We start from the raw sequence: 14,068 nt of genomic DNA, 5'->3' as shown, positions 1-14,068 counted from the left end.
GCCGGCTCTTTAACAAACGGGATCCAAACGCTTCAGAATGCGTTCTTAAAGAGACGCGCGGCAGGACGCGGCAGAGACGCGCAGCAGGACGCGGCAGAGACGCATGCGGCAAGGGACGCGGCAGAGACTAGCAGGCGTCCAGCCGTCCCGGGTCATGTATTCAAAGAGGGACTCCCGCACGATCCACCATGTCGGGCCGCAATAACAGCGACTATAAGCTATATGTCATGCCCTCGTAGTCCCGTCCCCTATACCCAGATCGCTCGGCGTCTACCCGGTGTGCGCAATAGATCATCTCACCGCATAGCGTATAGCGACAGAAAGGAGAACGGACGCGTGAGAGAAACACGCCTTGGACAGGACATGTGCACAGTATAAAGGCTGATCACTCGAAATAAAAAATAACTTCCTGGCGTAGACGTGGTCACGTCTTCTTTGTATTGGGGGAGACGTCTCTTAGTTGTTATGATCGTGTTATTAGATGTTTTGTTTTTTTTCAAAGGATAAAAAAAAAAAAAAAAAAAAAAAAAAATCCCATTCTGAAGTCTGTCCTCGCGTTGATGTCGAGGTGGTCCAACAACATGCATCGGAGTTTAAAACACTCACCCCGGTCGCTCCGAGTTTTCTCTGGAAATGCATCTCGTTTGGTTTCCTCTCCCCTGGCCATCGCACGCGGGTTCGGGGTGTGATGCCCCGGGGGCTGTAGCCCGTTTAAAGCGCCGATGTCCGCTTTAACGGGAGCTGCCCTTCCGTCAGGACCGAGGCACTGGACCGACGTCTCTCTGACCTCATAGCGGTCCAACGAACGGGGATATTATTTAGGTTATCTCTGACCCTCATAGCACACACCATGGTCTTTTATTGAATAAAGCCTAGCGCGGAAAATAAGGCTACTGAATACAAAATGATGAAAAAATAAAAATGTAAAAAATATTTAAAGCTTCTGTAATAAAGGTAATCATACAAAATTGGTCGTTTATATGCAGCCAAAATAACGTGTCTTTTAACAATTCCAATTAAAATCTATACTGACGGAGAAATTATAAAATGGATAAAATAACTAAACACATAAATGCTAGAAAAGCGCACGGCGCGAATATGAACCTCTTACGGTAATGCTTGGCACCGTGAGGCGCTATAACTATGGCACTAGGTTACGGGTTCGATTCTCTTGTTGAGGCAATGCGCTCTCCATCGCAGGAGCGCCTCTTCCACATTGTAAAACACAAGCCGATCGAGGTGATGTCTCTGCCGGCCAAGAATGGAGGACTGACCCGGTGCTTGGCTTGGAAATGGGGGTGGGATTTCCCGATCCTTCCTGTCATTGGTTAATATTTTATTCTGTTGACATGTTTTCTTACTGCTAATGCTTCCGACACCTTCCTCTCCACCCCCCTCTCGCAGAGTCTGGCCGGAGCTGTCAAAACCACGCCTATAGAGGGCCACAATTGGTCCAGAAAGCGTAAAATCAGCAATCAAAGGGGCTTGGTTCATTAGTGCTGGGATCGAGGCAGGAAGGACATGTGAGATAGTCCCGTTTGTGCAGCGCACGGAGCAACATCTCACCCCTCCGACTCCGCGGCTCTCTGGATGAGTGCAGCAGCCCTTCCACAAGCACAGCTTAGTTTCCTGAAGGCGACCGGCGAAGGCAGACACCACAGCTCGACTCTGTGCGCAAAGAGTCCGAGGACGGGGGCTTCGAAGAGGTTTTCTTTTGTGATTGAGGCGACTTCGTGGAGGTATCGGAGGAATCTTCTTCACCCCGAGCAGCGCGTGTCCATAACGCGCTTTTGAAGCCCTGTTTGTTTGGGACTATTTTCTAAATTACTCTTGTACGTTCTGCAGCCATTTAATCGCCGGGAAAAGCGGAGCGCACTGATCCTAGTGGGGGAAAATACCACATCATATTATTTCACGTCGATTTGTTTTGGATGCACCGATGAGAGATCCAGTTTTCACAGGGACTGCCATGGCTTATCACCCTTTCCACGCTCACCGGCCGACCGACTTCCCCATGTCAGCGTTCCTAGCGGCCGCACAGCCCTCCTTCTTCCCGACGCTCACCCTGCCTCCCGGGGCGCTGACCAAGCCCATGCAGGATCATAGTCTCGCCGGCGCGGCGGAAGCCGGGCTCCACCCGGCGCTGAGCCACCACCACCAGGCGGCCCATCTCCGCAGTCTGAAGACCCTGGAGCCGGAGGAAGAGGTGGACGACGACCCCAAAGTCACGCTAGAAGCCAAGGACCTTTGGGACCAATTTCACAAACTAGGGACGGAGATGGTGATCACCAAATCTGGAAGGTAAGAAGAACGACGCGCACTGGTGTTTATCGCAGTGTATTATAGTGTTGTATATTTAGTAAACACTATATAGTAGTATATACCAAACAGCGCACACGGGCCTGTCCTGTAGAGCACCGTGTGGGGATAAGTTTTGGTTTCATGGCGCGGTGGTAAAATGGTAGCTCTGCCCAAAGTACAGGATCTCTGTACATGTATTGTATTTTTCAACTCCACTGAGTCATTCTTTGACCTATCACTAAATTAGGATCAGGGCAGGCGACCTACACAGCCCTACGGATGCTGCCTTTATTCTGGATCGTCTTCCGCGACGCGGGGGTGTTGTTATTGTGATGTCGTGACAGTAATTAAATGCGCACAATCGAGCTTTACCAATGTTTTTGGTAACGTCTCGGCGCTAAATAAATAGGCCTTCGTGCGACCGTCCTTTGCTTCTTTGAGGGACGAGTCTTGAAAGACAAATTGCGAAAGATATTTATACTTGTAGGATTAAGTCATCTTTCGTGAATATCCAGACCAGGACCTCCATTATATTATGGCAGTTAAGCTCCTGGAATTTGTAAACAGACCGTCACTTCACAAAGCTGGCCCACACGGTCCTGAATATATGCCAATGGATCTGATAATTATATTATAGGCCTGTAAGTGAAGCAATATTTTATGGGCCTGTGTATCCAACAATCCCAATCACATTATTATTTAAAAAAAACGTATACAAAACAATGCAGTTAGGAACATGAAATAGGCCTAAATAATTAATAACTCGTTTTAACTTGTCATAAATAGGCCTGGTTGTATTTTTTTTAAATTATTATTATTCTATGTCTAATTGATGTGATGTTCATAATTTAACCTAACATTTTTCCTACTCCTATTTTTTTTGTCCGCCTTCAGGAGAATGTTCCCTCCCTTCAAAGTTCGCATCAACGGGCTCGACAAAAAAGCCAAATACATCCTGCTGATGGACATAGTGGCGGCGGACGACTGCCGCTACAAGTTCCACAACTCCCGCTGGATGGTGGCGGGCAAGGCGGACCCAGAGATGCCCAAGAGGATGTACATCCACCCGGACAGCCCCGCCACCGGGGAGCAGTGGATGGCCAAGCCCGTTGCGTTTCATAAACTCAAGCTCACCAACAATATTTCGGACAAGCATGGCTTTGTGAGTACAAAAAAAATAAAAATAATAATCGTAATCGTAATATAATATTATTACTATTTTTAAAGCGTTTTGTGTGGATAAGTGTGTGTGTGTGTGTGTGTGTGTGTGTGTGTGTGTGTGTGTGTGTGTGTGTGTGTGTGTGTGTGTGTGTGTGTGTGTGTGTGTGTGTGTGTGTGTGTGTGTGTGTGTTTATTTAGTATTAAACAAGCAGGCCCTTGCCGGGCTGTCTACGGGGCGATGTTACAATTGCATTAGAACCGATGTTATGACCTGTGAGTTGTGGGCCTGCGTGTGATCGGATATGATAGGATTTATTTGGACTGTCAGCCGTTTTTAGGGCATTATGTTCGCGATGTGTACGATGGCTTATTATATGGCAGCGGTGAAGGCTGTTGACACTTTGTCAACACTTCCCATGCAACTGCTGCTGACATGCACTGGGGTCCACTGGTCGAGGATACTTGGTTGTGTTTCCCCGACGACCTCTCAGGAATATTATTAGCCGCGACTCACACACGCTCCGATAGCCCCGTATCTTGTAAATCTCAGATATTAATATCTCCTCAAACATGGCTTTAGTATGTGACTAAATGTCTGCGTGAGAGAGCCGACCCTCTCCCCGCGGAGCCTCTTGCGCGGCGCACAGATCCGTCTGCGGGGTCTGCGAAGCGCGGTGCATGCAGGCTATTTTTAAACCGGGGGGGGGATCCTGAGAGAAATAAGCGGAAATCAGTTTTCATGGGGCCGAGTTGCAGACGTCTTATGTTGTGTCTTAATGTGTGGACCGTTTTGATTGCGAGCGAGTCCCAAAAAAAAAAAAACATGTGGGGTTGTCTGCCCACTTGAAGTCTCGAGTGCGCCCGATCCCCGGCCCTAAAGTAAGCCCATGCCCGCAGCATAGAGGCGCCGAGGCGGGCTATGAAAAATGAGCTGCACCGGAGGTGGATGATAAACGACTCTGACAAACCAGCTGTAAACAAACGCAGTCAATAGGCCTACATGTCAGACAAAGTTACATGCGATGTGCAACCGGAATTTACGACATTAGTAGGCCTATTTGTTTCTATCTCGTGGATAAGCCTGCGTGAATCAAAAATACATTTTTGAACACAATGCTGCGTTTTCGCCAACATGCCGACTATAAACAATAGCTTTGGGCCTTTGCAGGTCATAGGGGTGGACGCCCGTGAGACAAGGGCCTGCTTTTAAAGTGTGTTTGACTTGGGATCTTATCAACGTGAGCATGTGTGTGTTATTTTGTTAAACAGTGTAATACTTTTACATCAGAATACATATGCAATAGCATATCCTAACAAATGTTAGGGCTCTCGCCTATTCCCCTCCTCCGGTCTCCAGACTATCCTGAACTCCATGCACAAGTACCAGCCCCGGTTCCACATCGTGAGGGCCAACGATATCCTGAAGCTCCCTTACTCCACGTTCCGGACATACGTGTTCCCGGAGACAGACTTCGTGGCGGTGACGGCGTATCAGAATGACAAGGTGAGCCGCCTGGACACGCGTCACTGTCACTAGAACCAGCTAGCCTATTTCGTTGTTTTGCATGAGACCCCTGCTATGAAACCCCCCCCCCCCCCCCCCACCTTTCCCTGCAAAAGAGTGCAATCCGAGGGACAGTGATGATGCGACATAACTGTTGGAAGGCTAAACATTAAATATTTTTTTCAGTATTTTGTATTTTTTTAATTTATTGAATATCATCACGATTATCTGCAATTCAATGCGTATGATTCAAAGACTTAAGATACATTTAACTTGCAACACGTCGATGTGTGGCAGGCTATATATTTTGATTGATTATGATCAGCCCTATAAATATCAGCTTTGACCAACTCGACGTTATTAAACGTGATGTGTCGCCCGGCTATCCCACCTCGCCCATGAAGCTAATTGGGTGTTTTTCATGGGGGCTTCATAGGGGCTGGTGCTCTTGTTGTAATCGTAAAGTTTATGGCGTCGAGTCACAATCGATTAGGAGGCACTCAGGACGGTCAGCGTGTCTCCGAGGCGGCACGGAACCGAGGCGTGACAGATGCGTAAATGCGAGCCGATAAGGTTGCAACGTTCTCATTGGCCAATCGTCAAATTCCTGTAAAAGTTGCACGCAAAGTGTGGAGGGGGAAAATACGGACCCGTTGCGATGCCAACCCCGCGAAGGAGCCACAGGCCCTTCGTCGACGGCTCCAGTGGCTGCAGCGCAACGTAACCGTGCGCCAAGAGGTCTGACATGACAAGCGTTATGACGCACGCATGGACCAGCAATGATCCACACCGCGTTATTAATCATTTATATTAAAGTAATCTGTTCAAGCGGCGCCCTGTCCCATTTTCGACGCACAGAAGGCTTATAGGGCTCCATAGAGGAATATTTCGTGACACAATTCCTCTCGGGGGGCTCGTGAGAATAACGCCCCATCATTTCGCATTAATAATGCAATATTAGGGCCTGCTTTGGCTAACAATAGTGCGTGTTTTTTTTTTGTATGTTTAACACTGGTATCTGCGGAGATGTATTACAACAAATCCCTGGAATCCCGTGATTCAAATGTGGGTTAAGTCACGCGTTGCTGTTGGGTTTAGCAGCGAGGCACCTCAAGAAGGCCCTGGTGGAGCCTATATACAGGAGACAAGGTGCATGAGCTACAATAAAAGTGAAATAGGGTGAAATACCTTTGCTACTTCGGCCTGTAATTCAGTTCAGGGTAATTTTTAAATAAGAGCTTTTTTTTTTATCCCGCAGATTACACAGTTGAAGATTGACAATAATCCATTTGCAAAAGGATTCCGAGACACCGGCAACGGAAGGCGAGAGAAAAGGTAACGATGACGCAACGTTGCGCATGAGGCCTTGTAATGTTTTCAACGTGATGACCCGTGCAACACGTTTGGAGCCAGTGTGTGTGTGCGCGTGCGCTATAGGCGTACTCGCCTCATAAGTCTTACATTAAAAAGTCGCATTTTCCAATTTTAGGAAGCAACTGACTCTCCCTTCGCTTAGAATGTATGAAGATCAGTGCAAAACGGACCGGGAGGGAGTCGACTCCGACGCGTCGTCCAGCGAGCCCACACCCGGACGGGACGCCGGCCACTCGCCCCTGGGGACCGCCTCCAGCCCGCTCCGGTTCAGCCACACCAACAGAGGTCAGAGCCCAATGAGTTATTATTGTTGTTGTGTTAATAATAATAATAATAATAATAATAATAATAATAATAATAATAGGCTGATCATGATAATTATAATAATATTAATATTGGAAAAGTCAAATCACAAACATCAAAAGGAACAGCGCCATCTATTGCTCCAACGTCACCCGACTTGTAGCTCTGAGGAGTTCATCACCGGAGACCAAATCTGTCCATTCACAAATTTTGTTTGATGGGAAATTACAATAAGGCTACTCAAAATTGCTTTTGGGGGCAACATATTGTCGCTGTTGATTTCTAATCAAGCTTAAAAGGTTTTAGGAATAATATTCACGTGTGTGTTTGACATAGATAATTCATCAGAAACAATTAGCCTACATATTATGCGTAAAAAATAAAGTAAAACAAAAGCTAATATATATTAAAATAACGTTTTTTAGTCAGTGTGCCAATAAGTCAATGCGGAACAGAAATGTAAGCCATGCAATAGAACAAAACAATGTAGCAACAACAACATCCACACGTCCAACAGCCTCATTCAGACGAAGCTTTGGCTGTAGTCAACCCACACACGGCTAATGACACATTACATGGCTGCTGCTGACGGATAAAGGGCTGCGATCAAAGTGACATGTTGTGTGTGCGCGGGGGTAAAACTGGTAACACTTACTCTGAGAGCACAGGACGCTAACCACCAGCGTGTGTGTGTGTGTGTGTGTTGTTTTCCCCCCCAACAACACAGAAGACAAGATGTGCTCCGACAGCGACCCCGAGCTGGACCCCCACGACGACCTGTGTCCGGGCTCCGACAGCAGCAGCGGCGGCCCCGAACCCATCTCCCCCTTCGGCTCCCGCTGCGTGGAGCGGCTGAGGGGGGACCGGGACAACAAGCGGGACGACTGCCCCGCCGCCGCCGCGCCGCCGTCCACGACCAACACCACCACCACCACGTCGGCGACGACGCTGCTGGGCGTCAGGGCCCTGGAGAAGGACAAGGCGGACGGGAGCCGGCACGGGAGGAAGGGCGACGCCAGCGAGCCCTCCGGCAAGGACGGCGGCGGCGGCGGCGGCGGCGGCGGCGGCGGCGGCGAGCGGGACGGCAGCATGGGCCCCAGCAAGGAGGCCTACTCCCCGCTCATGGTGCAGACGGAGAGCCCGTCCCACTTCAGCCCCAGCCACCTCCAGAGCCTGGCGCTGTCGGGGCTGCACAGCCAGCAGTTCTTCAACCCCCTGGGGGCCGGCTCGCCGCTGCTCTTCCACCCGGGCCAGTTCGCCATGGGCCCCGGGGCCTTCTCCGCCATGGGCATGGGCCACCTGCTGGCCTCGGTGTCGGGGGCCGGGGGCCTGGACGGCGCCGGCGCGCTCTCGGCCCAGCTGACGGCGCAGGGCGCCGGCGGCAGCCCCTTCCCCTTCCACCTGTCCCAGCACATGCTGGCCTCTCAGGTGAGAGACCTGCTGCCCTGCCCCCCCACCCCCCCCCCTCCCACTCCCACTCCCCCCCCCACACACTCCCCCACCCCCCCCCCCACCACACCCTGCAGGATATTGTTTTTATGTTTTTATGTTTTTAAAGATACGTTGTTTTTTTTTTAAATCAAGGTCATCTCATGACAGCTTTTGATAGGATTCGATTCAATTAAATTCGATTTTTTTTCAATTTTTCTTTACTATCGTCAACATGTTGCACCTGCAATTACGACTACAATTGTTATTTTTTATTATGTTTTATTTTTTATTATGAATTGTATTATTTGTAGGCCCTACTAGAAGTTGTAGTACACCCCCCCCCCCCCCCCCCACACACACACACACACACACACACACACACACACACACACACACACACACACACAGTTATGTCAGCTGATATATGAACATATTACAAACATTTGTATGCACCAAACATCACCAATGTGTTTATGATGATGATTCTTTTAATTCGAGGTTTTTTTTTTGTAGCCATGCATTTTACGGTAGAAATACATTTAGGAAATATAAGAACTCTCTCCTTTAAATAACTTTAAACACCCATTTAAAATCAAAACATTTGATAAATCAAATCAATGAGATATTTTACATAATTATTTAAAGAACTTAAGTAGATTAAATCCTACTAAATAATACATTACATCGAAATATTCTAGTTTAATTACATAATCTGCCAAATGTGCCAAAAGCACCGCGATTGTTCGCGGGGTGTTTGAGGGATGATCTCGCGTTGTCTCTCCCGTGTATCCTTCACTAAGAGCCGTTTCCTCTCCTTATTTCAGGGCATCCCCATGCCGACCTTCGGAGGCCTCTTCCCCTACCCCTACACCTACATGGCGGCCGCAGCAGCGGCGGCTTCCGCCTCTGCCCTCCCCGCCACCAGCACCGCCAGCCCCCTCTCCCGGAACCCCTTCCTCACGGGCTCCCGGCCTCGGCTCCGGTTCAACCCCTATCAGCTGCCCGTGTCCATTCCGTCAAGCTCCCTCCTCACCAACAGTTTGCCAGGTAGCCTAAACCCTGGCTCGGAATCCTCCAAGTCGGGCAGCAGGGAGACGAGCCCTGCGCCCGAGCATCACAATCACAAGACCTCCTCGAGTGCGAGGGTCAGCTCACCCAAAGCCAACATGAAAGACTCCATCAATGAGCTGCAAAACATCCAGAGACTCGTGAGCGGCCTGGAGAGCCAGCGGGAATCCTCTCCGTGCAGGGACTCTCCGAAGTGACGTCCCACTTTGGAATAGTTTGATATCGCTTACCTTTTAAAAAATGGACAGTTGTCTTTTGTCTTGTACAGCACATTACACCGTTTTTTCCTAAACGTGTCGAGCTCTTAAACCGCGGGGACGAACGACCCGAGCGGTGCGCAAAGCGGCCGACTGCGCGCGTTACAGGGACCAACCAACAGTGCGCCTCTCTGAGCTGTATGCTGACTTCTTGAAGCATACACACGGTCCTATAGTTTGCAAAGGAAAAACCCGGTGAAGTAACCGGTGTTGAGACGTGGGACAGAGCCGCCTGGAGGCCTCGCTATACCGGGGGGGGGGGACACTTGAGGCCACTATACTTTGGGGCTATGCTTAGGTTTCTACCAGCGCTGCATCACTGCGGGTTCATTGGACCCCCGGCGCACAAGTATTGGGGGGGGGGGGGTGGGGGGGGTGCAGATAAAAGGTTGAAACGTATAAAGCTTCATCCAAAAAAGTTTCAAACGCCTGTATTTCAAAAGGGATGAAAATAATAGTCCCGCCTATAGGTGATCGATAAGAACGTTATCATTTCTTCAAGACAATTGTTTCTGAACTATTTATGTAATTAAAAAAATGAATGATGTAAATAAACTATAGGATACAGGAATATGCAATTGGTATTAATTTATTCAAGGCTGTATATTATGCGTGTATATATTTCGAATTAAATAGTTCCTTTTTTTTGTTTTTTTGTTTTGTTTTTCCATTTGACATGAAGGTGTAGCGTAAGGCCTCTAAATGAAAAGCTATTAAGCCCTCGTTGGTTTTGAACCGAGATTGATGCATCGCTGGTTTCCCTGCCTTTGACACGTGGAAAGGAAACATGTGTGCCATGTTTAGCCGCTGCGCACACACCACTAACATCCACAGAGGAGGAGGAGGAAAGGCTGCTCCGTACGCGGACCACCACCCCACCGTCCCCGCCTGGCATGGGCCTGGCATGGGCCGGGGAGACGAAGACATGAGAAACCTCAGGTTGTTTCACTCCGACCCCGGAGCGATTCCAAGCAATCCCACCTCAAATGGACCGCGTTGTTAATGCATATCTATCCATAGGCTATATTTAAAAAAAAAAAAAAATGAGGGTATATTGTTAATGCTGGTTGTCCGGGTATTATTATTATTATTATTATTATTAATTTTTTTTTGATTGTCTCACAATTTAAATAAAAATATTGTGTTAAGTAGTCTGCTGTTGAATTGTCTGTTGTTGTTGTTGTTGACTATTAGTTGGCCTAGTAGTAGGCTAGCATTATCGCGATACTTCTAGCTTTTTTTTTTGGATCATTGATCGTGAGGAACAGTATGCGAGACTTTACAAGCCATTTAAATTGACGTGTAAAAACGTAGGACTGCAACACACTGACACGTTACACGCCGAACATCCGCGGTCCTCGTGGTGTAACAGCGCCCTCTGTAGGCCATACGGAGACGGGGAAATATCACGTTACTGCATGTGGCTTTCTGAGCAGTCTTTTGTGTGTTTTGAAATTTTTGAAATTGGAGTGCTATTTGTGGTCGTTCATATCCAAAAAATAACTTTTCAGAACATCTGAGGTAACTATAACCAGGCCTACTAAAGTGACATATTTTGTGTATTTAATAATATAACACCAAATAATAATAAAAAAACTGCAGTTTATTCTTTTAATATTTTTATATTATTAGTTGTTATTATTGGAATTAGCAATGATTTTGCTATTATGTGTGTGTGTGTGTGTGTGTGTGTGTGTGTGTGTGTGTGTGTGTGTTTGTGTGTATGGGGGGGGTAGATGGGTTTTGGATTTAAATTAGGAAACTGAAATCAGCAACAGGAACGCCCATCACTATTTCCTGCGGGCTAGTATTGTGTTCTCGGCCGTATTTTTAGAAGGAGAATTGTATTTATAGGAAGCCGAGGAAACGCGTTTTATCCCTTTCTCTTGATGACACACATCCGTTGTATCCGCCGCTAAATGCATCCGTCGGGCTGCACTAAGCAGCTGATATCTAGGCCTGTTTAAGGGGTCGACCGTTGATTGGATGATTCCAGGCAAGATAAGTGACACGAATGAAATGCGTAACACATGTTGAATCTGTCTGTAACTGCTGCCCAGTCGCCCGATCATAGTTTGCACTATAGTCAATGAGTTCTGTGTAAGGACATTCCTGATTTTCGTTCCAATCTTATATCTGGGTGGAAAACAGGCCCGTATATATATATATATATATAGGCCTATATATATATATATATATAATATGCTGTGTGTGTGAATCCACCGCGGTGATTGGTGAAAGGCTTTTCTATGCGGTGAGTATTAGCTATGCAAAAAAAAAAAAAACTCACTCCATAAAATGTTGAAAGGGTTAAGCGGTGAAGTTCTTGGAGAATGGGCGCTTGGACGCCCAGCCACTTTGGCACTAGACAGCCCTTTGTCCGGAGACCGGCGCCTGTCGCCTGCCTGCCTGCCACAGCCTCCCCACACCCGCGCCCAGGAGGGGGCGAGGGGGGCTGGGGGGCTGGGGGGGGGGGGGGCTGTCGAGGGCCACAGCTCCTAATTAGAGAGCCCTTCTTGTTCATTTTCTTTTCTTTTCTGCGGCGATAATCACAAAACTCTCATTCTATTACGGGGCCATTGTCGCGGCTCCGCTATCTTCAATTAACAGTGCGGGCGCTCCTCGACCTCGCGCTCTCGGATAAAAACTATTTGTCTAAAACAATCAGTCAATGAGTGATCAATAGGCCCCCGTGGAGGCCCCGTGGATCGACACTAATGCCTAGTGACGGTGCGGGGGTAAAAAGGCCAAGATTATTCACAACTCTGTTAAATGATCAGTGTATTCCGCTATTTATCTATTGTAGGGTAACAGGAGGACGGTATGGACTTAGACAAGGACCGGTAAAAAAAAATAAAAACAAGTGTTCAAGAGTTAATTAAAAGTGTGAATATGCGTGTGAGCCGCAGGGGCCCGCTATATGGGTCTTTGGGTTTGGTCTCTAGGCTATGGCCTGTGTACAAAAAACACAGTCAAATGATATATTAGTCGTTTATCTTAAAATGATAAGACATTAGTAGGAGCGGTCATGTGTTTGGGGGGCCGTAAATGGTGAAACATCTCACGTGGCCTCTTTTGCGGTGGATCTTGTTTTGGTCGTAGCTAGTGCGCTTCATGGGCCAGCTCAGTTCCACCACATTCACGGCACTCATTTCATTTAAATGTTTATTATTTTTTGCAATAATGACATCGGCCTCTAGGCCAGACCCCCGCTACTTTCGACAGGCCTCCGTTTCCTCAGAAACCGAACACTCAACTCTTCCCCATGCCGATGACAGCTCAGTGTGGGGCTCTGAGGTATAAGTGCAAATGTAGATCCGTTAGGTTGCTGGTGTCATTTAAGTCCACCTCATCCAAGTTCTGATGGCGACATATCCGTTGAGGGAGTGGGTTGGCCCAATAGGGGGGACAAAAACTTAGGTATACAGTAGTCATTTAAAAACGTCCCACAAATAACACTGTGGCGTGTAGAAAAGTGACGCATTCTTGGCAATCTGCTCGAACCCGCGACTTAAGGTCTTAAAACCAGCAGCCCGCTTGTTGACCATTAATCAATCTTTCGCAATCACCGTTTCACGAGATGCAACGGTCTCTAAGAGCGTTGCTGCGTTAGTAAACACACCTAGGCCCCGCACTGCGAATACGTGGATCTCTGTTTGTGTGTGTGTGTGTGTGTGTGTGTGTGTGTGTGTGTGCGATAGAGAGAGAGAGAGAGAGAGAGAGAGAGAGAGAGAGAGAGAGAGAGAGAGAGAGAGAGAGAGAGAGAGAGAGAGAGAGAGAGAGAGAGAGAGAGTGCGCACGCGTGTTGTGGCGTGAGAGAGTGTGTGTGTTCATTTGTGTGTGTGCGCGCCCGTGGCCTACTTTCGTTGCAGAGGCGAACTCGACACCCCAGCACGCGAGCCCGTCGCCCCCTCCCGGCGAGTCGAGGAATAGAAACCATCACGGTCACCCTAGTCTAATTCTAGTCTATAGCGTCAGAAAACTGAAACTCACATGAAGTCCGCGTTTCAAATCGGATGCGGTGATCCTCATCCTCTCTTGTGCAGGAATATAGATCAGGCTACGTGGCTAAGTGGTCGACTGCTGAGCCGCGATATGCAACCGCAAGTTCTGGTCACTGAAGAGATCCACACAGAACACTTCTATCTGAATCGCTGTCTAAAACATACTATTTGTGTTAATAGGGCAATGCTTTTTCAATGTTGTCTTTACTAAACGTGAGCTGTGGTGGCCAGTGATGCAGTGAGTGTGGCAGCAAACAGCAACTCGTTTAAAAAAAAAAAAAACCACCGCTGGTGTCTTGCGTCCTCTGATAGAAATAGAGCAGTAGCCTATCCCCATCCAGAGGCGAGCTGCCCTCACGTGTTGTACCACAAGCAACCACTAGATGTCACGCTTACAAACCTTCTTTTGCATACACTAAAACATTCTTTATTGGAGTAGGATGTTAAGTTAGTGGAGACCAACTCGGCGACTCTAAATGTTGACTTGATGAATAATGTTTTTTTAGCCAACCAGAGATTGTGTTGCTGAGAGATTCGACACAAATAAAAAATATTGTCCAAACAAAAGCCAAATCAAACAAACTCGATTATAATAAGCACACTGTAAGACTTGAATAGTGTAGGGCCATGCTGTAAATCTTTTTTACGGCCTTCGCAGCTTTCTT

General features: G+C 47.8%; 1 protein-coding gene across 3 annotated transcripts; it reads left to right on the top strand.

Annotated features, from left to right (window-relative positions):
• Positions 1 to 1,442: 1,442 nt before the first annotated feature.
• tbx2b (T-box transcription factor 2b) lies at positions 1,443 to 9,786 on the top strand. Of its 3 annotated transcripts, none has more exons than XM_084467170.1 (7): positions 1,443 to 2,301; positions 3,196 to 3,463; positions 4,787 to 4,966; positions 6,225 to 6,301; positions 6,483 to 6,625; positions 7,371 to 8,071; positions 8,899 to 9,786. In XM_084467170.1, the coding sequence occupies exons 1-7, from the start codon at positions 1,940 to 1,942 to the stop codon at positions 9,337 to 9,339; spliced, it is 2,172 nt and encodes a 723-aa protein (XP_084323296.1). In that variant the 5' UTR covers positions 1,443 to 1,939; the 3' UTR covers positions 9,340 to 9,786. The 3 variants fall into 3 exon arrangements, with proteins under 3 accessions (XP_084323296.1, XP_084323295.1, XP_084323297.1); XM_084467169.1 differs by having other exon boundaries at positions 1,444 to 2,301; positions 6,456 to 6,625; XM_084467171.1 differs by having other exon boundaries at positions 1,447 to 2,301; positions 4,820 to 4,966; positions 6,456 to 6,625.
• The last annotated feature ends 4,282 nt before the right edge of the window (positions 9,787 to 14,068 follow it).

The sequence above is a fragment of the Micromesistius poutassou genome (assembly GCF_964030765.1).
Source record: "Micromesistius poutassou genome assembly, chromosome: 4".
NCBI lineage: Eukaryota > Metazoa > Chordata > Actinopteri > Gadiformes > Gadidae > Micromesistius > Micromesistius poutassou.
Note: the sequence above shows the minus strand (reverse complement) of the source record. Positions and strands in the feature narration are given on the sequence as shown.